This window comes from Enhydra lutris, unplaced genomic scaffold (assembly GCF_002288905.1).
Source record: "Enhydra lutris kenyoni isolate GAN:26980312 unplaced genomic scaffold, ASM228890v2 scaffoldscaffold59, whole genome shotgun sequence".
Classification (NCBI taxonomy): domain Eukaryota; kingdom Metazoa; phylum Chordata; class Mammalia; order Carnivora; family Mustelidae; genus Enhydra; species Enhydra lutris.
Window position 1 is genome coordinate 4,915,375 of NW_019154143.1, and position 25,024 is coordinate 4,940,398.

The 25,024-nt window shown below is 48.6% G+C and overlaps 1 protein-coding gene across 2 annotated transcripts; it reads right to left on the minus strand.

Annotated features, from left to right (window-relative positions):
• Positions 1-356: 356 nt before the first annotated feature.
• On the minus strand, positions 357-23,455 carry LOC111158420 (CDC42 effector protein 3). 2 transcript variants are annotated; one of them, XM_022520423.1, is made up of 3 exons: positions 23,299-23,455; positions 8,602-8,659; positions 357-2,570 (listed from the first exon to the last, which is right to left on the minus strand). In XM_022520423.1, exon 3 carries the CDS (start codon positions 2,328-2,330, stop codon positions 1,566-1,568), a length of 765 nt encoding a protein of 254 aa, XP_022376131.1. In that variant the 5' UTR covers positions 2,331-2,570; positions 8,602-8,659; positions 23,299-23,455; the 3' UTR covers positions 357-1,565. The 2 variants fall into 2 exon arrangements, with proteins under 2 accessions (XP_022376131.1, XP_022376130.1); XM_022520422.1 differs by lacking the exon at positions 8,602-8,659.
• Positions 23,456-25,024: the final 1,569 nt, after the last annotated feature.

Below are 25,024 nucleotides of genomic sequence, written 5' to 3' on the forward strand. Positions count from 1 at the left end.
GAGGAAGTCATTTCAGGGATATAGTTCTAGGAGAAATGAAAGTTATTATGTGCAAGTGTTGGACTTTGAAGGGAGGAGAAGGGTGGTTGACAGCAGGGCAGGAACTGTGTACATTTCCTCTTCCTGTTTCCTTAACTGACGTCCTCAGGCATCTCTCCTTATGGGGGGAGGATGTTCTCTACTGCCTTCTTTTTAGCCTCCTTAATCTTGTTTATATGGCACCTGCAGCAAGGAAACATCTGTCCAACAGGGATGGGACTGGGGTTACAAGAGTTTGCTACAAAGTGTGTTAATGTAAGGTTAGGAGATTCACAGAAATGAGTCCTGAAAGGCTGGCATAAGTGTTGACTTAAAAATTCTGATCTCACATGTTCATTTTTCCTAAAACTGAAGGGCCCTTGTTTCTGGACTCTCAAACCTTTGGGCAAAAAATCAAAACTGCAGAGTGGATGAAAATCGCCTCTTATTTTAAAGGCTCACATACACTTTAGAGAAGCCATTTTTCTAGCCCTGTTATTACTATAAACAAGCAATTTCATTTTAACATTTACTCTTTATTGTGTCGCATGAAGTACCTACGTAATGCAAGTATGTACTGTACTAAAATACCTATATTTCCAAATAACATTATATGGTGTAGACCACAGTCTCTGCAGAAGCATCATGAGTAACCTATGCCTTTAAACTTAACAATCCATTGTTGGATGCTGTGAAAAGTACGCTAACAGATGAAGAGAAAGAAATAAAGCTAAGTATGAATACACTTTTCCAAACATATACATACGCAGCTTACAATGGAGCCCTAATGGACATAAGTCAAATGACAACATCTGATGTAGGAGCTATAAAATGTAGACTCTGCAATAAAAAGCCAAAGGCACATAAAAATATATTTTAACTTTAAAAATAACTTAGTTACAGTAATACTTCGCTTGTGTCTTACCAACATGTATAGCTGACTGTCAAAATTGCGCGATATAGATATAATATATCGGGATATATAAGAGCTACGAGAAAATCCCCCGAACCCATAGAGTTGTTCAAATGTGAAAACAGAGAACAGTTTTAACACTGAAGAATTCGCTATGGTGAGCCCAAATAAGGTAATATAGAAAAGAGTCTAGAAAAAAAGGCTTAGGTATTAAATTTTGACTTCTTCTTGTTCAGAAAATGCTGGAGTATTGTCAAGTTCTTTAACGTGACTTGTGCAGCCCTTTGTAGCTAGTGCCAATCCTGGCCGAGCCAGAGTTCTTACGTTTCTGGAAACAAAAAAAATGTGAGCTGAACATTAGCGATGCCTGCTGAAAATGGGTTCTGACTGACTCACTTCCTTTCTGCCAGGACGGGTTTTTGTTTGTTTGTTTGTTTTGTTTTGTTTTTTTCTAATTGTTTTTGCAAACAGGGCATCACAGGTACAAAAAATATTTCGTAGGAACATGATTTTAGAAAACCCATCACGCACAACTGCACACATAGCCAGTGAAGCTCTTCTCTTTGACTGTGGTTAGTTTAGTTTTTATTTTCTGATACCTTTTCCCCCAAAGGACAGGAGTCCACGGTGTCCATTACTTATTTTTATCCATGACATTCAGCACCTCATCCAAAAAGGAAGGCCCCAGATCGAGCTGCAGGGAGAGGAGGGAACCCGTGAGGTCAGAGAGGGACTCCTCTGACTTCGTCTTCTCCTTGACGAGCTGGCACGGGGCGGGATGATCAAACATGTCCTCGGCCGGCCAGTCAGAGTACTGTTCGGAGAGGCTGGAGGAGTGGCTGTCCCTGCCCCGGCTGGACTGTGACGCGGAGCCGCTGGAGCCCCATGAGACGTCTCCCTGGTGGCCTGTCCCGTTCTCCAGCAGACCGCTCTTCTCTGGGGCCTTCTCCTCCACGACCGGCTCACAGCTGAGCCGGGGCAGCTTGGCCGGCCCAAAGGACTCCTGTTTGGAACTAAATGTCACCGGCGACAGCAAGGGCAACATGAGTGCCTGGGACCCTCCAATGGTCGGAAGGGAGATGGCATTTTTGAGCACCGGGGAGGGTGTGTCTATGAACACGGAGTCGGAGGTGCTGTTGGCCCGCAGGAACTCGCTGTGCCCGGGGAAGGGACCCAGGCGTGCTTTCTCCTGGTTCCCTGGGAGCAGCTCATAGTTCCCTTGCAGGAAGGAGATGTCGCCGAAGACATCGTGCTGGCCCTCTTTGCCAATGTGAATGGTGTGGCGGAAGTCTCCGAGGGGAGGGCTGATCATATCGGGGGACAAGATGTCCCTCAGTTTAAATTTCTTGCCTTTCTTGTTATTGGCAGCTTTTAGGTAAATCGGTGTCTTGGCTGGCATTTTGGGATCCGAGAATGTCTACTTTGCAAAAGGGAAATGGGCCACTTTCTTCTGCGGATGTTGGGTTTCTGAAAATCCTTCCTGAGAGGGTCTGTCACATCATTTTTTTTTTCTCAAGTAGCTTCCAGAAGTGGCTGTGAGGTGAGCCGGGGTTTAAGAGGCCTTCCTGAGATTACAGCCAAGTGGGGCGTCCCAGAGAGCGAGGTACATCATCCAACCCCTTCCACGGTGGGGAGAAACCTGGAAAAAGGAAACCAAAGCAGGTTATAGTTAGCACCTTGCCCTTTGGGGTTCACCAGGGCCCGCCTTTTTCACCAGAGCCTGTGCATAATGGCAGGAGCAGTTCTGTCAAGAGCCACACTTGATTTTGTCTTCTCTCTCTATCTTCAGGTTTTCTACTAAGGGTCCACTAACCACAGTCTTCTTTCAGGGGGAGAAAAGGGAAAAAAAAGAAAGAGATCGAAAAACCTCACACCTATGACATCAGCACTTTCTAAACATGGCTATGGACACAATTTTCTACATGTGTCTAAGATTTTAGATTTTTCCTCTGTTCTAAGTACTGCTGTCAGCACATGACCAGAGCGATTTCAGCTTCCTAGATACAAGCGGATTTGCTTTCAAATGTGTTTTCTCTTTTGTTCGGTGTTCACACTAGCAAGACTGATAGTATTTTGTCATTGAGCTCCATGTCTAAATAAAATTAATGCAATACAGTGAACAGTCCTATAAGCAAAGGGACTGGAAATATTTACTAAGTGACAGTGGTTATTAGAGGGAGCAAACTGCATTCTTACACATGAGAAAACAGGGATTCAGGAATCAAAAAAAAAAAAAAAATCACCCTTTCTCAATCACCTACAGCCAGCTACAGCTGGGATCAGGTTGCAGTGCAGAGAACTGGGCTGCCAAGGGTTTCAGGACCTGGGGCATTCTGAGATGGAAGGAAAAGATTCAAACGGCTTCTTTTCACAGAAAAAACCAGTGTGATCAGCTATAACAGGCTGGGTCTTCACTTGGAAATACTTTTGGAACATTTACTGATACAGCATGTATCCTCTCCCTGGGGTGGGCAGAACCCCGAGGAAACCTCCATGATGTGACTCCTAGCATTAATGCCTTTGTGGGCACAACCTGGGACTTGCTTCTAACCTACAGAATATGGCAAAGGGGATGGGATGCTCCCCCCTTGGTTAGGTTATATTCATCTTAGCAGACTGAGAAAGTCTCCCTTCACTAGCCTTGAAAGGATAAGCTGCCATGGAGAGGGAGGCCCGACAGAGATGAATTTTGCCAACAGCCTGAGGAAACCTGAAGTGGATTCTTTCCCCAGTTGAGCATCTGATAAGACTGCAACCCTGACAACTGGCTCACCCCCTGATAAGACCCCGGAGCGAAGCCCTGCCTGGACTCCCAACCCACAGAAACTGTGGGACAATCACTAGAGAGTGATGTAAGCCACCAAGCTTGTGGTCACGCATTACCAGTGTGGAAGGCTCACAACCCCTCCTTGCATACGCCACTCAGCACAATCAGAAATGCTAAGCTAGGCAGTGTGGGGCTCCAGGTTCTCATCTTACAGAGGAGAAACTGTTCATCTCTTAAAAATAATCCTCTAACTCTTCAGTCACGTCAGCTGACATGGGGAAGCTAAAACCTTTCCCACTGTGGGAATTCCTGAAATGGCTCAGCTGAGACCTCTCCCATCGGGCTCCTCTCCCACGGGCAGTGGAGCAAATAAATAAATAAATACTTGGAGGGCTGAGTCAGGTGGTGGCTTGAAGAGAGCCAGACACATTTGCTTTGTAGCAGCCAGAGGCCGTCTGTATCCGCTGCATACTTCTTTCCTTTCGGCGAGAGCTTCACATTCATTTCCCTGTGGCAGGTGGAAAGAACTGTGCCCTGGTACCCACGGGCAAGGGACCAACTAGCTCTGTTTGGGAACTGGCTTGCACCCAAGCTCAACAAGGCAGAGAACGATGAGCGGGAGAGGCCCACCATGCCCTGCCTTCATGTGCGGGAAGGCAGCCCTGGCAGCGCAAGGGGGTCTGAACCCAAGTTCGATAATCCAGCTGTCACCTGGGACCAAACACTTGCCATCTCTCCTTCTCTTTAGTCCTGACGAAGGCCCTGGCTCCAACAAGCTCCCCAAGGTGCCACTTCCCATTTGAGGTTAGGGTCCCAAGGAAACACTGTGTCACTAACAGAGATGACTGCTACCGAAGAATGGGACATGCATGTGTAAGAAGCCAGGCTGGCAGGTCCAGACGTTCTCTGTTTTCCCTCGAATTTGAGTCTAGTGGCTGTCACAAATGTTACAAATCCAAAGCCTTGGATCCCAACCTCAGAACTTCCTGGTTAAGTGTCCAATGGCCCAGGGCCCTGCCACCCCAGGTAGCTGGTATTGCCTCCCGGCGCCCCTGGGCACCGCACGGTGGATGACAGCTCGCAGGGGCTGCTGGGACACCGAGCCCACAGAAGGTGGGAGGCCGTCCCGAGGGACAGCTGCCCACTGGAGTGGTGTCCTCAGCACACACGGCCAGGAGGACAGCTGCCATGGAAAGATACAGTGTGTCCACCACAACGCAAGAGAAAGTGAGGCTGTCCGTGGAGTCAAGGTTACGCGAGGCCAGAAACCGAGGGAGAGTACTTCAAGCTATGCAGAAAAGTACCATGGGGATGCAGCCAGTGAACGGTTCTCTGCCCTGCTGACGAGATCCCGCGCCACTGCCCTGCACTTGAACAAGGACTGGGTGAGCTGGGGAGAAGGGGAAAGGAAACACTTGACCAGGAAGGTGCTCAGGGCAGGAACGCACAGCTCTCCCTCCCCGCCTGGCCACGGCCATGACCACGGCCACTGCCATGGGCACTGAAAGCCCTTCATCAGAGGCTGGCTCAGCCTGGTCGAAGCTGGGTTTTAGGTCAGTGGCATGGACACAAAGGTGGGAAGGAAGCGACAAAAAGAAAGGAAAGGGTTGGTGAGTGAAGGCCACATACGCAGCAGGCAGTGAGACTGGAGGGGCAGAAGAGAGAAGATACTGTAAAAAGCATTTTTCTTTCTATAGATATTTACATAGTGTTTATTGCCGGACAGGGATGTGCCTTCTAGGACTTTGCAAACAATAATTTGTATTAAATTTCTACTATGCACCGGTGCTATGAGCTCCCAAATACACGGGAGTTTGGTTTTTTTTTTTAAAGGAATTTTGGACAAAAATGTCAGTTTTACAACAACTTTAGATTAGTAGCTATTCACGAGTAAAGCTGGGGAAATGGAGCTCGCCCCCCACTCCCTGCCCGCCCATCTTACCTGTCCTTCTCCACTCAGGGGCAACCATGCTCCATCCCACAGATCACAATCTAATAGTGAGCACGTCTTACACTGGCTGCTTCCTCCCCTCCTTTCTGGATATTCTGGGCTCCCGGGCTTCTCAGCCAATGTACATCACTGCCCCCTTTCCCTTCCTGGCCTGTTTTTTCCGCATCTTCTCTGCCATTGCCAGTACAGGAAACTAACGGGCAGTTTCTTCAGTAACAACAAAGTGGCTGGTCCTGGGCGGGGGCGGGGGGGGGGGGGCGGGGGCGGTATGCGCACACTCACTCCTGGGAACCACCCACCCTGAGTACTACTGCAAGCAGCCCTGTGTTCTGGCCACTGTTCCAACATACTGGCTCCTGCATAAGAAACCATGAGGCTGCTGTTACCAGCCCCATTTTACAAATGAGGCACTGAAGGGCAGACGATGAGTCTTGAGTCCCTTTGCCAAGGCTACCTGGCTACAAGGCTCGAAGCCAAGTGGCCAGGCTCGAGTTGAAGGTCCCGACGCTGAACAAGCACACTCGCCGGGAGTTCAGTCAGCTCCCCCGTGAGGAAGGGGGCGCACTGCCAAGCCTGTTCAAGATACAGATGTGTGATGACACACTGGACTGAGGCTTTGCATACCCCGATGGTGGGAGCCCCAACAGATGCCCCCTGGGTAGCAGTGGGTTTGACAGCATCTGTCACAACTGCAAATCCCATGCCTTGGACACCAGGATTCCACTTACAGAGATGTGCCGACTTACATATATGGGAAATAATCCGTGTACAAGATTATAACCTAGGAACTTACAACAGTCTGGAACTGGAAACAGCCTAACTGTCCACTGATGGAAGACTGGTTAAATTGAATTAAGGTGCCTCTAATACAAATGTGTGCCATACAGGCCTTAAAAAGGATGAAGCGGGTCTTTGTATGCTGATAGAGAAAGAGCTCAGAGATATCGGTCTTTGAAGTATGCAGATCTACTTGTGCCAAAGTACACAGCCCTCCTTGTGCTAGCTTGTAGGTCTATGAAGTCTCGCTGGAAACACACACAGGAAACTCATAATGGCGCTGCCCACAGGGAGGAGTGGATAGAATACGACAGACGTGGGCGGGCGAGAAACTTCTCACTGTGTATCCTTTTAGGGTTTGGGGGTTTTTGAAACATGTGACTGAATGAGCAATTAGCTATTTAAAAAGCAAATTAATAGGGACACCTGGGTGACTCAGTCGGTTAGGCTGCGCCTTCGGCTCAGGTCATGATCCCAGGGTCCTGGGATCGAGTCCCGCATTGGGCTCCTTGCTCGGTGGGGAGCCTGCTTCTCTCTCCGCCTCTGCCTGCTTGCGTGCGCTCTCTCTCTGACAAATAAACAAACAAACAAACAAACAAAAACTCAAAAAACCAAAATAGGCTGCTTAGGGCTCAGGCTGCAGCTTGGAGTGAATTTTATATAAAGGTCCCAGAAAAGCCTACTGAATTTGACTCGCAGGATTGTAATGCAAACATTTTGGGGGCAACTGTGTTCAAAAGCCGAAACCTACGGTGGCAGTGCGTGGGTGAGACCTCCCCCCAGCCCCCCGAAGAAAGGTGAGCTTGTCTCACCAGAGTGTGGCCAAGGGACAAATCGCCTCTTCCTGCGGGGACCAGGCAGTCACGTTTAAGAGGCAGCAGTGGGACCTGGCAGAATGAAGATCTCCCAAGAGAAGGGTTTGTGGTCAGAAAGTAACGAGAAAAGGCAAGAGGCAAGAGACATAAGGATGCAGCAAGTGTCCAGGTGGAAAGAAGCATGGGCCGGAAGAGGAGCCGGGCTGGGGCAGACTGCTCCTGTCCAGACCGCGGCTAGTGACCCAGACGACACTCTGCAATGGGATGGTCCTAAATGTCCAGCACAAAATCCTGTCCCTGCTCACCATTTTCACAAAAGGAGACCTGGGCTCCAGGAGGCTGCTGGCAGCTGACCGATGTGGCAGTGGGCAGAGCAAGGATGAATCCAATCCCAGTGGGGGAGCCTGAGTCAGGCTGACACCTCTGCCCAGAAAGAAGGGGGCCTGCTTGCTGTAGGATGGGGTGGGAGAGAGGAAGGAGGGGCTCACAGGCCAGGTGTGAACTACTCTCCCACAACTGGTGAGCAGGCCCTCTGGCTGTTCCGCAGACCAGATGAAGAGAACTGCTGGCCTTTTTCTACCGGGCAGGACTACTGCGACCACTTGGTACAGAAACGCCCGCAGGATACTGCCCGCCTACACTGGGGGGCTCCCCCAGCTCTCCAGCTTTCTTGTGTTGCCATCATTCCTCTACTCCCACTGTTTTCCTCAGATCCAAAGACAGAAAGTCAGAGAGAAGGAGGCAGGAAGGCAAGAAAGAAACAGGAAAACAGGAAGAAATCTTCCCATGTGTAGCCTTTCTTCAAAAACCCACCTCTTGACCCTGAAATCGGAACTCTCCATGATTGCTAATCCCTTTCTCTGTGTTCTTGGATCACTCTTTGTTCCTCTTTCCCCACTTCGATGATACTTGAGATAATACTCATCTGGGAAGTTAGATCCCTTAGAAAACAAAGGTCCCAGTCCCTGGGCACTGGAAGCGGACAGATTTGCCAACAAAAGATTTCCCTGGCCAGTGGTTTGTCACCTTCATCAAGGTGAGAGAGAACGTCCGGCAGATGTGGGGACCCAGAGTCCAGCTGCAAATGCACAGGCCCCACTTACAGGAATTTATGAGACATCCAAGGGTTCCAGGATACAAAAGGACCCGAGGGGAAGTCACAGTTTTGATAAGAATGGCAGCGTGTTGAGCCGTCCTTCCGGCACGACGCTAACCTACTCCATTTTCTGGTGACAGAATGAAGCCCAAGTGACAATGTTTGTTAGTGAGAGAAATCATCACAGCAGGAATAATTCAATGGAAAAAAAAAAAAACCCAAAAAACAAAAACCCCGAAGCAGCCCTTTGATTTACTTCCTTACCATCCTTTTGGCAAATAGAATGATGCCAGAAAGACCAAAGCAGCGTAGTGGCCAGGAGCTGGAGAGAAACGGGATTCGTTAAGAAGTGACGCGCGAAAAAATCAGTTCCTGAATCACTTAAGAGTTGACTGGACTGGCAACTCATCTGAAAAGAACAAAGAGGTTTAGATTTTAAAAACCCCATTTAACATAGGAATGTTTGGTTGGTCCACTAATTATTTTTAGAGTAACTCTCAGTGGACAGAGAGGATAAAAAAAGTTCTAAAATCTTATGAAACAGGTTGCAATGTTAATTTGAAACACACATGCATAAAAACAGGGGCAGGTGGAGGGCGGAGAAACCATCCCAAGGGACCTTCGGGCTTTTTCCTTTCTTCTACTTTCGGGAAGTGAGTGCGTGCGGACTTCCCCTTGCTTGCTTTGTTGTCACATCCTTCAAGGACATCCTAGCTTCTGATCACTTTTCACTTCGCCTCCCCCTCTTTAGCACCCAGACCCAGCACTGCCGCACCACCTGGGCCCCAATCAGAAAAATGAAACGGGTCCTCCTTCAAGTCTGAACCATTAGCCCAGGAATGGATGATGAACCTCTCTACTCCCAACTATCTTTGGGGTAGTTCTCTCTGCCGCCAACTGGAAAATAATGCTCCTGTGATAAGACCCGGAAAACTGTATTTGGCCCTAGATGTCACAATTTATTGGTTTTTAAAAATATTTATTTGAGAGAGAGAGAGAGAGAGCCAGGGAGGGCCAGAGGAAGAGAGGGTCCCAGGCAGACTCTGAGTTAAGCATGGTGCCCAGCACGGACCTGGAGCTCATGACTGAGGTCATCACCTGAGCTGAAATCAAGAGTTGGAAGCTCAGCCGACTGAACCACCCAGGCGCCCCTGGACTCCACACTTCAGAAGGGATAAAGGTTACCTGAAACATGTTCCTACATGTTCTGTGGCGTCCAACAGGGAGACAAAGAACTTGGTCATGACATGTGAGAAGCTGAAGGAGGGGAGCAGCTGAACAAAAACTCAGACTGAGGGAAAACTAATCTTTAGGAATCTGAAGGATTCATTAAACTGTAATAGAAAAGGAATTAACTTGTCCTCTGAGGCCCTAGGATTACTGGGCAGAAGGTCCAAGCACCTTGATTTTGGCTCCTCTCAAAGATGGAGTGGGTGGCTGCCAGGTGTGTGACCGAGGTCTGAGGGACATTACAGGGAGCAGTCCTGATCCCAGGCCTCCTCCGTGGTGCACGGCGGGTCCCTGCTCATTCTGTCTCCCACCCAGGGACACTATCATTCATGGCCTCCTGTCACATTTGCCTGTGAAAACACGCACAGACTTTACCTAGAAGACTTTCTACTTGAAGATGGCCATGTTTTTACTAACATAGGAATGACCAGTGGCTAGCTCAGAAACGCTAAGACGTTACCACAGCGTGGGCTCTCACGCCAGTCCTTCCGCGAACCTCTTAGGAGGGCTTCTCTGCATCAAAGAATTTCAAATTCATGGGAAAAAAAATCATGGTGTTAGATGTTTCACACTGAACTTCAATCAAAATCCAAGACAGAAAAAAAAAAAAAAGGGAACCAGAAGAATGCCTAATAAACATCATGCTGAAGGGATGCTTTTCATATTTTTAGTCTATTTTACTCCACCCATGAGAAGATAAGAAGATGCCATTTCTATTTTGAGATTCTTATCCTCTCCTGTATCATCCAAGCTGAGCATGGCATCGCTATATGTGCCCAGATGGTGACACTCAGTGAGCTCTGCCCCTAGCCGCTTAGCCCTCAAGCCCATGAACTCACAGCCAGACCCAGCGGACTCAATTTTATGGACCCACTCAAACAGTCTGACACAGCTCACCTTCGCTTATTTGTAAATGGACGTCTAGTCTATGATTCAGCAACAGCTTGTATTTATTTTTCTTTTACGACCTGCTTTATAGAAACCCACAAAATACCATATGGGAGACTCACTGCTAATTCGTGTACACGCCTCACATTTATAGGATCTAATTGTACTAGTTGAAAGGTTTTTTAGAGGCAAAATTGGAAGACGGCACCTCCACCTCGAAAAGTCTGCACTTTTGAAGATGGGCCATTACACACCCTTTCTCCTTATTAAAATCAGTTATTGGGGAGGACTCAATATGGCCATCGATCCCCGGGTGTTGGAGCAAGGCAGGAGGAAGACAGGTTCTCTCAAAATGCCTGACTCATGTACCACAACCAGCTTTGCATGGGGCACATTGTCAGGGCTAGTCGGAAGGACCAAGGCAGGCACTCTAGCATGACACCATTACTGTGAACAACTCGCGGAGCCCACCGATCTGTGAAGCTGCAATGAAACTATTATTACAGAAAGAGAATTAGACCCCAAAGTTTAGGCCCCTGATTACTCTTCTTCTCTGTTAGGGAGAAAGGACAGATAATGGGATCTTCCACGTTATTCTCCCAACCTACCCTAGCCCTTGATAATCATTCATTCTCATCAGATGGGCTGAAACATGGCTTCTCCACCTCATACCATCACTGGTGATCTTTGGAAGCCGGCAGTGGCCATCCCATTCTCCATCTACTTTCAAGGCAGGCTCCCTTGTGTTATTTGTACGGAAATATCTATACACAAATATTTGTTCAATAAATGAATGAACATCCTCTCTCAGACCAGGCAAACCAGGCTCTTCTATGGAACACAAATTGGATCTTCTCTTTCCCTCCCACTATACAGAGTACACAGTGAACATCAAGTCAAGAAGTTTTTAAACCCATAACCCCTACTACCCTTCCATCATGAGGGATGAGTTGGTTTGCTCCCCAAGTGCCAACCCCCAGTCCAAGTCTATAGGGGATCTGCAAGGAAGTGGCAAGATTGAAATGCCTGTTTCTCTAAGGAATTTACACTGGTGAACATGAATGACTAACATGTGATGTCTGCTATGGGCCAGGCGGGTACTGAACGTACCTGTTAGGAAACAATCTTAGATTAAGCCCATATCTCAGGTCAATCAGCCAAAGCCATGGAGGAGCTAGGAATTCAGCCACCACTGGACTCCACAGTCTGTGCTCTTAATTGCTCCTGGTTGGCTAACATGACAACTGGCATGCAAGTGAGTTTAGGATGGAATGGCCACCGCAGGTTACCTGCCTCCAGGTCTGACAGGACAAAGAAGCAGCGATACACTATGATCTCAACACCAACGGGAGGCAGAGATAGTACCTGCACCTTGTCAGCAACCAAGAATGAATAAAATGGTCCTCGACACCAGCCAAAAGAATTTTGTCAAAAGAAATTTGACTTGATGTAAAAGAAAAGCCAAAAGATTAAAATTTTGCAGTGACAAAAGCCCCCTGAGGCTTGAAGAGAAAAACAAACATCCTGTTCTAGAAAAGAGCATTCAGCGCCGTTAATTCTTTTCCCAGAGGAAGCACGTGCACCGGGCGCGCACAACCACCACGCAGCTTTCACTGGGGACAATGGCTCCCTTCCCTCACTGGGGACACTTCACTTCCCTGCAACTTTCTGAAACTAAAAACCCTGTGTTCCTTATGTGGAATGTCCTCCCACCTTCTTACCATCAACCCCTACTCATAACATCCCTCAAGATCCGCTTTAGTCACTTCCTTCCCAGAGAAAATTCTCTAACTCACCTCACGTAATCCAGGCTTGGCACTGTGCTGGAGGGAGGCTTTCTGAGGACTCTTAAAGAGCCTATTATTTGTTATTTTTGTTTTCTGGTTTTGTGATTTTATGTCCGGTATCTTCAGGTAGGTGTTAAGCTCAATAAAAACGAGGAAGGCAAAGGTGCTAGGAGTAAGAGCTACTGTTGATAAAAATCTCCTCCTTATAATGGATTCCCGACAGAACCTCCTCTGGGCAATGATCACCAGAGGCCCTCACATGTTACTGAATAAACCCTTTTAGTTTCCCCTCATCCATCCCTTAGACCCTGCATCTGCCAATATAGTCCGTGGGCCAAATCCAAACCTTGGCCTGTTTGTGTAAATAAAGTTTTATTACCACACATGTATGCCCATTGATTTATATGTTGTCTGTAGCTCAGTAGTTCTTCGCTGAGGGTGACTTCACACCCCCACCCAGGTGACATTTGGCAATATCCGGAGATATTTTTGATTCTTGTGACTGGGGGTGGTGGTGCTACTGGCATTTAGCGGGTGGGAACAGGGGAGATGCTAAACATTCTTCAAAGCATAGGACAGCCCCCCCATAACAAGGAATTATCTGGTTCCACTTCTCAGTAGAGCTGGGGCTGGGACCCCTGGAGAGATGCTTTCACAGGACAAGGTCCGAGTTGAGTAGTCAGTGACAGGCTATGTGGCCCTCTAGGTCTAAACTATGAACTGACCCCTTTACAGAAAAAGTCTGAGCCCCTGCCCCAGATATGGCCTTTCCACAGGGCTGGACAGTGGCTGTCCATCCCCCAACCCTTAACAATCCCTCTGCAGTCACAACCATGCACGTGGCTTCAACAATCCCCTCTAATGGTACCTTCCCAGTCAGTGTCTTTAGTTCACATATAACAAGTCTTTTTAACTACAAAAGGTAGCTCTGTGGACCAAGGCTCATCAATGACAAGATGAGTAAAGAAATCAAGAGAGCTACCAGAAGCTCTTTGACATTGCCCTAACCATCAAGGACAGGATCAGTGGCTTTTTCTCCTTGGATAGGCTATTGACAAGTTTGGAGCTGGGTATGGGCCAAGGTACTCGTTGTGCACACTAGTATCAGTAGCTAGAAATTACAAAACAAACACAAAGAAAACACTGCTCCTTCGCAGACAGCACTGGACTTTTCTCCCCTGGTCTTTTTTAGACTTCACTTGTCTTCCCCAACACCCCCACCGGGGCACTTCCTGTTCAACTTATTCCACACGAATGTGCCATCTTTCCTCCTGCCTCCCTAGCACAAGACTCCTACACTTTCCCCTCAGTAAATGGCAGGAAGGCACCCAAATCCAAAACCCGGCTGTCATCCCCAACTTCTTTCCCTGCCTCATTCTCCACTTCAAGGCCCACTGCGGTCTCCCCTCACCAACCCCAGGGCCTCAGCCTTTTCTAGGCCTCAAGACCGCTCTCCTGCAAAGAGCATTTGTCACCTCACCTGTCTTCCCGCCTCCAACCTCATCACCTTGAGTGAGCCAGCCTCAATGCCCAAGTGACCTTGTCACTCTCTGTCTTCAATGGCTAGCCCACCCTTACAGCCTGGACAGAAAACAACTCGTGTGAGGCCCGCTTTAGCAGTCAGGGTCCTGCCCAGCCTTGCAGCCGGTGTTTCCTGCCAGCTCCCCCAAGGCCTCTCACACCAAGCTTCTACCGTACCTAGTTGATACCTCAAACCTACCAGCCAGCACACTTTGCTGCTATTACTACTGGGTCTCCCACTAGGCTACCTGCTTCTGGGCAGACACAACTAGATTTAATTCATAGTTGGCACTGAACAAATGTTTGTTGAATGAATGAACAATGAGAAAGTTTGAAAGAGACTGCCTTGACTTCCTCCTTCCCCGCCCATCCTGTTGAAAATGCAAGATGAAATCTTTCTAGGACTCCTAGGGGGGAGGAAAAAAATCACTTAACAACGGAGTTGTGGCCTCTTGTGGCAAAGGCTTTCTTCCCTTTATCCATGTGTAAGACATTTTAGCCTTTCTCTATCCACGCAGAGTAAGAATCTTAGAGGCTATCAATGCAATTCCAGTAATTCTATAGGCTCTTACAGATCTTCGGGATTAAGGCAGAGAATATTTGTCATTGTGCTATTTGAAAGGGAAAGGGCTTCTATCCTTGACTACAATGTGCAAATAGCGTCTCAGAGAGACAGGCAAGACTCAAGAATAAATTGACAATACACTCCCCTGAATGCAGATTCACTAGTTATATTTAAGCCAATCTTAAAGAATGAGGCCCTGGAGAAACAAAGAGCTCGCTCTCCTGACCTTTCCTTTCAAAAGGAAACGGGTTAGGGGAAATTTGGATTATCTGGCCCAAGAGGTACAAAGAAACATCAAGAGACTATAATGGATGTTCTACAGAAAAGGGTTGCTTTGAAGAGCAATGTGGGATGAGCACAGAGCAGGTACTTAAGAAAAACACCTATTGAATGAATGAACATATTGGCAAACACAACAGCAGACAGAGCTCTCACGGTGGTTCTAGGCCTTAGGGGAGAAGGCACCTGGGCTAACCCTTGGAGCCAGGCTTGCAGGATCCTTGTAGAACTCCAGACACAGGTGGGGGCCTTCTGTGTAAATGGAGATCATTACCCCAACCCTGCTTTTCTTAAAGGTGTTTATAAGAGCTGAGTGCTGTGCAGACACCCAGCATCATCTTTATACAGAAGGAAAGACCAGAACATCTACTAGATTCAACATGAAGGAGGGGAAGCATTCTATTACCAAAATAATGACTTTCATTTCTTCCCTGAATGTTTTCTGCAGCAGTCATCAATAAAATGGTTTGTGTCCACCCTGTGAACAGTCTCTACAACTGGAAGGAATTCCCACCTCCAGCTGGCTCAGAGGATAATTCCTTCCTCTGACATGGGGCGAGATTATCTTCCCCTATAAATGGAAATAGACAAGCATCCTTTCTCTCCAGGTATAATTCTCCCAGCCTTGAGAACCAATGGGACTTCTTAGAGTTGGGCAAATTACAATCAACGGTTACTGGTCACAAAAGAAAAACGTAAGGGCCTCTAGTTATTTTCTTTAAATATCTGGTAAGCTGTCAGGTGAGAGGGAATCTTTCATGTGATGAAAGTTCATGGTGAGGCCAGGTGGGGCTGTGTCTGAAGAAGAAATCTAAAACAACTTGAGTTAATCAGCTTGAAGAAAGGGAGAGGCTTTCCCGCTGAGTCGGAGTTCCCAAGTCCCGGATTCCAGAGGGGAGGGATGGAGGAAGCATTTCTGCCTGGGGAAGTTAGAGTAGACATCCTCTAAGCCACGCTCCTAACTTAAAGGAGCAGTCCCTGGCAAGTGCCTACAAGCTATAGACATGCAGAGATGATATAATCACAGATTTGTGTGTAAGATTTATCCGTCCTTAGTATGGCGAAGTACTTTATGACCGTGTTCTTCACATCGTGTTCCCTGGAACGCTTAGAGCTCAAGGAAGGCACCTCTGGGTCACTGGTGACAGGAAGGGAGACTGAGAAAAGTAGGGCCAACTTTCCTACCCATTTCTTCCCCCTCTTGCACTAAAAAAAAATTCTAAAATCTGTTAATAGACTGGGTTTATATTAAGATTTTCTTTCTTTGCTTTGGCTAGAAAAAAAAGTTTGAAAGAGAACTGGGCCAAGAAAAAGGACTCGTTTTCTGGAACTCAACTCTTAGAGCCTTGGTTTTATCTTGTCAGAATGAGAGATAAGGGCCGAAGTAAGGACCCTTCCATCTGTGAAATGTTAGGGTCTGTGATTCTACGTCTGCAGAAACACCTAGTTTTCAGGGAATTTGAAGGAAAAAATAGAGTATTTTTTAATGAAGTTAAGAGCATCCTTAGAATCAAAATACTGGTTACCAGCTTCTAAAATGTAAATCATCTTTTCCCATCTTTCCTGGTACCAAATTAAGGGTACAAAGCAATGCCAGTAATTTTCTCTGGGAGCCTCAGTTTGCTCATCTGCAGAGTGGGGACAGTAGCCATGTCTTCTTAGGTGGAGATGACACATGTCACATGCTTGACGAAGTTCTGTTAGGCAATGAGCTGACAAATCAGTGGAAGAAGCAAGGATTACTAATCATTCCAAGAAACCAGAGCTGTGTAAGGAAGAGGCCAGGCCAGAAGTTCACTGTTTGGATTTTTCTCCAACCTTATTTCTTTTAGATATCGGGACCTAGCCACATGCATAAACTGATTGTTTTAAATTGTGTGAACCCCCCACCCCCACCCCTGGGGGGTGTTCTGGTTCCAAGCGTAATTCCTCATTCTGAGAAAAAACTGGAGTTGGGAAGAAGTCACCAATTCCCTCCCCCCCACTGCCCCCGGGGACAGGTCGGCAGCGCTCTCTACCCCACCTGCCTCTCAGGGCAGCTCGCAGATGGGACAGAACAAAACTCACCCACGAACAGAAACTTATACTAAATTTACAGGAAGCCAAAAAAAAATCAACATTATCATGGAAGACATTTCACTCTGAAGCCATCTGAGGGCAAGAAAACCACTTGGCAGTTTGGTGCTGTGACAGGCACACGGTGGGCCATGTGGCTGCAGCCGATGGGCTCACTGAGAGCTCACCTGGCGTCATCCAGCCCCTGGCTAGTCACTCACATCCACCACCTGCTACCCAGCCGAGAAGTAAGTTCTGGGGCTGGCTTGCTTCTTGGAGCACCTTGTGGGACCCTTACCACCAGGACCAAAGGACCGGTGCTGCCTCCCTTCGAACGTGCGTGTGTCACCTGGGAAAGAGTAACGTTATGAGGCCAAGATCTGAGTAAGCTGCTAAGTGAACGTGACTTTGGCCCGACAACACTAGAGAAGACCGAGCCAGAGGCAGAGTCATGTCACAGGCCAGGGCTAGACTGTCTACTTTTCCACTAGGTTTTGTTGTAAAAAAAAAAAAAAAGAAGAAGAAGAAAGAGAAAGAAAGAAAGAAAACGGATATAAACGAGGTTCTGCCCCGTCTTTTGAGGAGCCAGGAGTCTAGCTAGGTCACCATGAGGGGCAATAAATGATCATTTAAATGCAGGAAGTGTTACCAAGTAGAAGACACTGTGGAAATGCCTCGAATACAAGGGGGAGAAAGAGTCAGAGAAAGACAGCAGCCTAGAGCCAGAAAAGAGCCTGGAAAGCATCCATCTGCTTCCCCTGCCCCCCCAACCTTCCCCTTCCACAGCTTCACAGAGGTAGGGGCAGAGCCTGCCCAGAGAAGACCTGAGCTTTGCCTTGTGACACAGCTGGCCAGTCGAGCCCCATCTCCTGCTGTGTTAAAATCAGTGTTATGTGTCTGAACTGACCCTTGGCAAAAAAAAAAAAAAAAAAAAAAAAAAAAAAAAGTCAAGAAAGTTAAAATAAACAAATAAATAAAAAGGGAAAGAAATCAAATACATTCTGAAATGGCAAAGCCCCGTTAAACCAAAAATGCCTTGTTTAAAAAATGTGTGCAGCCTAAATGATTAGAATGAATTTGAACAGAACAGGTCTTTTTCAACTAAACACACAGTGATTTATCACTGGCGTGATGTGTCCACAAATACGACCTTCAAGTTGTCACCAGAACATGACAGATTCCCGAGTGTGTAAGCTGTCTAAATAGAGGCCTGGCTTTGAAGTTCTCTGCCTTGCACGCTGGCTCGGGGCGCCTCGCTGCAGATCTGCCCGGCTCTGTTTTTAACCCAGGGGTTTACATTATTAGCGGGACGACAGCTATGCTGATTGGCGTCATGCTCTGGGCTCACTGGAGTCTACAGCTAGAGGTGCTCTAGCACCAAACAGCTCATCGAAAGAGATAGACCTTGAGGTCTGTTACACTGGATCAGGGCTAAGACCGGACCCTGCTGTCTCCCGTCCTGTACCTCCGTGATTGTTTCCATTAGTCTTGGCTTATCTTGTTCAAACAGCAGAATGACAGGTGTGCTCGCATCTTCTGGTGTGTCCTTGTGGCCGGCACTCACCCTGTGGTTCTCTAAAAAGTCCTTGGGTTTCTTCAGCTCCGCAGGGCAGACTGCCTGGTGTGGCTTCTGCCTCTGGCTCAGTGGCTCCCAGAGTGTGTTTCCTGCCAGACTAGCCCTGCCAACTGCTCTGTGGGCTAATGATCTGAGACTCTGAACACCATCTCCGTGTGGAGATTCACTGAACACAGTGACAGATTAAATGCTCTGAGAAGTCCTGCAGAAAGGGACCTTCATCAGGCTACTTCCCCAAATAATCCTCGCTCAGGGTCCAAGGTAAGTGGTGGTGTCCTAGCTAACTGCAGATGTGTTATCACTACAACACGGTTTAACAAAGAACCAAAGGCTAGAAGGCAAATAATGACTTTTTCAAATATGCAAACAAAGCCCAAATCACTGAAAATCAGCTTTTTTAAATTTCAAACTTGAAACTCGAGGATTCTACTATTAATCCATGACTTGGGCGAGCAATAAGGATTCCACAAATACTAATTCAGAAGTCACCAGCTTCCAAATTCATCAGTTTGCTTGGCTCTTCAGAAACAGAGAACTTTTAAAATATCAATATTGCAATTCATATTATTAAACTGTGGTTTCATTTTAAAAATGGCTTTTCCACCAGGGGTACCGTCGAACTCAGCCCATCATCATGAGACAATGGTGAACTTGGCATTGAAGAAATGTATCAAGGCCAAGGAAGGCATTTTTTTTTTTTTAAAGGAAAGAAATGTACCCAACTATTGCTATAATAGCTGTAATACTTGGCTACTTAACTTATTTATTCTGGTTTGTGGGGTGCTGTTTCTTTTCATAACCTTTAAAAGGGTGGGGCAGGAGAAGGGCAGATTCCAAATGGAGGCGGACAGCTGGAAGGCTACTGCTCCTAGTTTTGAGGCAACCGGAGTTATTTTGAGCCATGCCTTCCAGAACCCCTACTTGGGTCCAAGCAGCCCAGCTCCCTGCCCCCGCTAATCACATTCCCACAAGTCCAAGGCAGCTGAGGCTAGGCCGGCCCCCTGTGGGTTATCCAGGCCACCTCTGGTAGGTTCCCCAGGCCCCCTTCCTCTATCTGTCTCAGCAGACACTTATCTGGCAGGGCCCAGGGCCTGTGTAGAACTTGGAACTGTTAATGAGGCCCGACTTCCTCCAAGGACAGAACCTTCCTGCCCGGCTTACTGGTGGCTCCTGCCTCTTGCGTAGCTCCTCCCAAAGCAGCGTTGTTATGAAACATGTATTAAAGGCCCACTGTGGGGTGCCAGGGGATTGAAGGGCCAGGCACTGTGGGTGTGGTCACCGGCCTGAAGGACGGGACCGTCCACCCAGCTCATGGGACACTGGGACCTTGGCCTCTCAGAACTTCAGGGCAACCATGTGGCCCAACCTCAGCCCCGCTTCATCCTGGGCTCGCTTCTGGATGTTTCAGGCTTTTCTTTCCCCTTTTTGCTTTTGGGTCCACAAGGCACATCTCTTCATTTATGACATAAATCAGATGCTCACCCTGGCCCTTTGAGGCTGGATCCACTACAGGAGAAGACTGGTGCCACACCTGGGACACTAAACTATCTTTGAAAATGAAATCATTCACGTGGTTTTCCCCAAGGCTGGCAGGACTGCCATCTTCCTTTGAATATGGAGTACTAGGAAAGGAGTTCTCTGCCAGAAGCCCCAAACCCTCACAGGAGTCAGATTTCACAGCCTCCCTGCCCCTCCTCCCCAGGGGTGGGGATGTGGTATTTAGTACAAGGTCAACTAGACCTGAATTCAAACCTGACTCTGCTACTTACTAAGCTGTGTGACCTTGGCCAAGTTACTAAACCTTTCTGAGGCTGTGTTCTCATCCGGAAAACAAGAAGAATACTGTCTACCTCAGAGTAGTTACGGATATTAAACAAGAGAGCCAGCCTTAAAGACCTAAGAAAAAAACTAAAATCAACAATGAAAGCATCAATCTTTTCTTGCGCTTACTCTGGACTGGGCACTGTTCTGAGTGCATTACTTTTTTTTTTTTTTTTTTTGACTCATTTCATTCTCAAAGTTAATATTACTATCCCTATTTCATAATCGCTAAGCTGAGGTATGCAGGTTAAGTAATTTGCTCAAAGTCACACAGGTATCAAGTGCCAGAGCCAGGCTATGAGCCCAGGGGAGCCTGACTCAGAGAGGCTTTTTAGCCTTAGGGTTTTCCCCCCATTTCCTTACCCTAAATTGGTATGACATTCATGCAAGGTTAGCCACTCCTGCAAGCCAAGTAAATTACATAGGCATATTTAGATTTTTTCCTTTTAGTGTAATTTTGGGCAAGTATAAAACAGTTCTGTCCTCAGCTTCCACATCTGTGAAATGGGAATATTAACAGCTTTCCTTCACAGCATGCCTGCTAGAAATAACCGGGTTAAATGGAGGTAAAGGGCTGAGAAGATTGCTTGGCATTCAGGACAGGCTCCATGTAGGAAGTACCTTTCTCACCCAAAGTCCTGAACAGCGTGATGTATTAGCAGAATTCTGGGGCTGCAGTCCTTGATAAAGGAGATTTTGGATCTGGCTGAATCTACTAGGCTCCAGTGACCATCCTTATTCTCTGGCAAACATACTGCACTTAAAAATTGACTGAGGTTCTTATTCAATCAATGAATTATAGGGTTCACAGGATACTGGTTAAAAAGAATTAGGCCAGGCCAAAACGAAATCAGACCAAAAATAAGAATTTTAATAATTAAAAAGAAAACATCAGAGCAGTCTTTCTGGAGGGTCTCTTCAGGTTATGAATTATACTTCACCCACTGGATAAATGTGATGGCTGCTGGGCACAGAGCTTGGGAAAAATTTATGGCCTGGTAAAAATTTTCGGGTGATACGGTTTAAAACAACTTTATCCCCACTGCTGTTGAATACCATGAATTCTAGAAGCAAAAAAAGGGCAGCTTTTATGAGCACGTTGGACATAAAACAAAACACCACGCTAAAAGGAAAGCTGGACAGCAGAAAGACAAACCAGCACATGCGAGCACTCCTGTGGTAAATTTTAGGGTTTTGTATTTACTCTTCTTGCACATTTACATTTACAGTAGAAAGCAAAAAAAAAAAAGAAAGAAAGAAAGAAAAGAAGAGACAAAGTGCAACACTCATTACTTTAGCTGTCTTTACATGTTACGTTAGAAACAGATAGAAAACAGAATTTCCTCGCTCAGATTTGGAGGGAAGGGGGAGCTCATCTGATTTCATGTCTGTAGCTGCTGCCACAGCCACAGCTCCATGTTCCAATCATGGAATCCATAATGTAAATCTCTTGCAGATGATACCACTGGAAAACAGAAACTGCCATGGATCCAGAAACCCTTCCAAATTTCTGTAAAGTTCTTATCTGCGAGCCCAGAGGCTGGTACTCAGTGTTGCATTCAGTGAGTGAGGCCCCTTAGGAAATCGACATTCTTTGGGAGACTGAATGAAGAACTTTCCACCATTCCTCTACTATACAAATACAAGCAATCCCTGATTCCACCCGTGACAATGCTGAACATTTCACAATCGCCCCAACTTATCTCCTGAGTGTTTAGATCCATTCTGAAAAGGGTTTGTATCACAGAGGGGTCTAGGTGATTCTCTAACTGCCAATCGGAGCTCATACAAATTACAGGTGGTGTCAACGAGAAGACTTCTAGAACTGTCCAGGAAAAAAGCGAAGCTCCTGGTTGTGAGCCGCAAGATCTTTTCTAAGAACGTTTGAGGAGTCTTTTAAACGGCCTTCGAGATACCCCTGGGGCATGATCACAGCTTCAGGGAGCCTTTTGTCTCCCTGCAATGTGAAGGGGAAGTCTCCAAGACTGGCCCTGCTATTCAAATAGGGACATCTGCTGCACTCCTCTAATTTCTTGTTCTTTCTAAAAGGCAGCACCCCCAAGAAATTCTTGAACATCCTGAGGCCTAAAAGTTGGGGGTGGGGAGAAAAATCTTTGTCTCCCTAACACATTCAACAATTCCCTCCCCCTTCCCAGCACCTCCTTCCCCAAAACCCCCAACACCCTCAGTACATAGAAGCAGCGCCTCCCCCAAATACACCAGAGCTGAAAAGATTCACGTGGCAATACCCTCCTGACATTCCTATTCCCGCCTTCATTTTAATTCACTCTTTTTTTTTTTTTTTTTTTTTTTAAACAAAATGTAATTACTTGACTGTCAGCCTGGGCTGCACTCTGGGGCTTTTACTCTTTTCAACACAGCTGTGCTCCGGGCTTTGATGCTGCTGTCCACGCAGCTTGTCCCAGCCACAGCCTGGCTCTCGGTAATTCAACATTCAAGTGCATATTTATTTTTAAACTGACCTCTCTTAGACTGTACAGTATAAAGGAGGTCCTGCCAAAAAATATGCTACTTTCTATTTATAAGATGAAACACATGCCTCCCAAAGTCGAGAGGGGGATGGAGTACAATAATTCATAACGAAAAAAATGACTGACTGCCCAGATCCATTCGTCCTCACATGTCTGATACTCTTCTGTGTCAAGGCAGTTTCAAGGAGGAAAAAAAAATCTTGAAAACGCTTCAGCTGTTCAGAAACCACCGTCAAAAAAAAAAAATATATATATATATAGACTGCCTGACCTGCAGGTTGGAGCTCCAGCCACAATGCCTCCTGTCAAGGCAGGAGAGAGCACCCGGGGGGCAGTGCCACCGCAGATCTGCACGGTGCACCCATGTGTGGCCCCGGTGCCAACCTACGATGGGAGGGGAGCGGTAGCCATGTGCGGTTTGTTCTCAGATGGAAAAATGCAATACGCGCCCAGAATGGCTGTCAATAGCTTGGAGGGTGCAGCGGAGGCGTGCAGCCCCACCCTGAAAAGTGGTGGGCACAAATGGTGGAGCTCTGCGTCCCGGTCGTGCCACCCGAACCCCTCCCGGTTTGCTTTTTGGCCCCCTTTGGTCCTTTGGACACCAGCTGGGAAGGCGATGCTCCCGGTTTCCCCGCTCCCTGTGCGTTTCCAAACCTAGCACCCCGCGCACGCCGGAAGCGGCCACGACCGCGGATCGGACAGACTCACGGGCAAAGAGGAAGGAGTCCTGGGCAGGCAGCGACTCACCAGACAGCCCGACGATCCCAGCCGCTGCCCCAGGGCGGGACGCCCCGCACGGACGCCTCCCGAGGACACACGCAGTCCCGGCCCGTTACCCGCCGATCCAGCCCACTCGGCCCGCGCGGCACCTCACAGCACTGTCTTCTCCGAGTCGGCTTGAAGGAGCCCGAGGCCGCGGGTTTCCAGGCTCTGCCCACGCTCCAAGCCCGCCCCTGGGCTCCTAAACCGCTCGGACCACCGCCCGGAGGGAAGGTGCGAGCCAACTGAGCGCGCGACGACTGGACTCGGAGCCTGAACCTGTGAAGGGCGGGGCTGCCGGGGCGGGGCCCGCGGCGCAGGGGGCGGGCCCGGGCGGGCCGGAGGGCGCGCGCGGCCCCCAAGACCCACCCCGCCGCGGTACCTGCGCCTGGGCCGGGCCGAGGGGGGGCGGTCAGCCGCTGCAGGGCCTGCGGGCCCCTGGAGTCCAATGGGCACCCATTGTTACCGCCCTGGCGTCACCCTGAGGGATGCGGCTACGCTCTGAGCGGCAGCGTTCAGCTCCCTCGGCACAAAGAGAGGTCGCGGGAGAAGCTCGGTTCAAAGAGGGACCCCGGGGTGCTACCGCCTGGGTGCCCGAGGACAAAGGGACTCCGCCCGCACCCTGGACACCTGCACTAAACCTCTTGTGCCCACCTCTCCTGGCCCCAACAAGCCGATCTTGCCCGGCTTGGCTCGGGCGCCGCGCGCGGGTGACTCTCAAGGAAGTGGGGGGCCACCTGACCGCGCCGACCCTGCCCGGCCCCCGGGTGCCCCAGCCACTAGTGGCCCGGGCTCGGGGGAAAGGTCGTGTTTTGTCAGTTTCCAGCTCGCTCCCTTTGGAGCTGCTGCCAAAACCCGGAGGGTGGATTTGGCGCACTGGAGACTCCCGGGTCTGCGGGCTGAGCGAGTGGGCACGCAAACAGCCTACGCTGCAGGTTTTTCCAGTCCAGAGGGAGGTGTTTCCTCTCCCGCGGGGTCCCTAAAGAGACTTGCCTGAAGCTGGGGCAGGCGGGTGACGGCTGTCCCCGATGCGCGACGAGGCGCAAGTGGCGCAGCTGCCGGCCCGGGAGCCTAAAATTCCGCCCTTGGAGGCACCTGCGCCCGCCGGTCATTCGGGCCACCGCCGCAGCACGCCCCGCCCCTCCACCCGGAGGCCCAGCTTGGACCCAGTTAATTAATTTTCTTAATCCGTCTCGGTCTCTTCCTTCTTGAGTAGTCCGCCTGGGTTAATGAGTAGGCGACAGGAAAGGGCGGCGTTTTCCGGCTGCGAAGTCCCAGCCCGCACGGTCGGCCTGGGGAGGTGGCTGGAACCCGGCGCGGGAGGGGGGTGGGGTAGGGGGTGCAGTCGGGCTCTCCCGGCCTCACTCGGGCCCAGGGACTCTCGGGTTGGACGGAAATCCTGGCACAAAGCAGATACCCTGCAGAGGACCTTGACTTTGCCGAGCGCCCTGGGCTTCAGGTCCTCACCGCAACGCCCCCGGGTCTGAAACCTTAGAGGATGCACAAGCCGGCGTTGTAAGCCAGGGCTGAGGCGGACGTTAAGGTGAAGTGAAAAGGGAAAAGGAAAAGTACACAACAGCTCTGGAGAGCAGAAGACTTGGGTGGAGTGGTAAAACCCTCAAAGAGAATAATAGTTGGCAGGCAGGTCAAATGGCCGTCAGGCTGGAAGTCAAGTACAAAACTCAGCTGAAGAGACCTTAGAAATCTGACCGGC

Bases quoted from the DNA above. Each gene is read 5' to 3' on its own strand.
- LOC111158420 (XM_022520422.1), bottom strand. From the start codon at position 2,330: ATGCCAGCCAAGACACCGATTTACCTAAAAGCTGCCAATAACAAGAAA.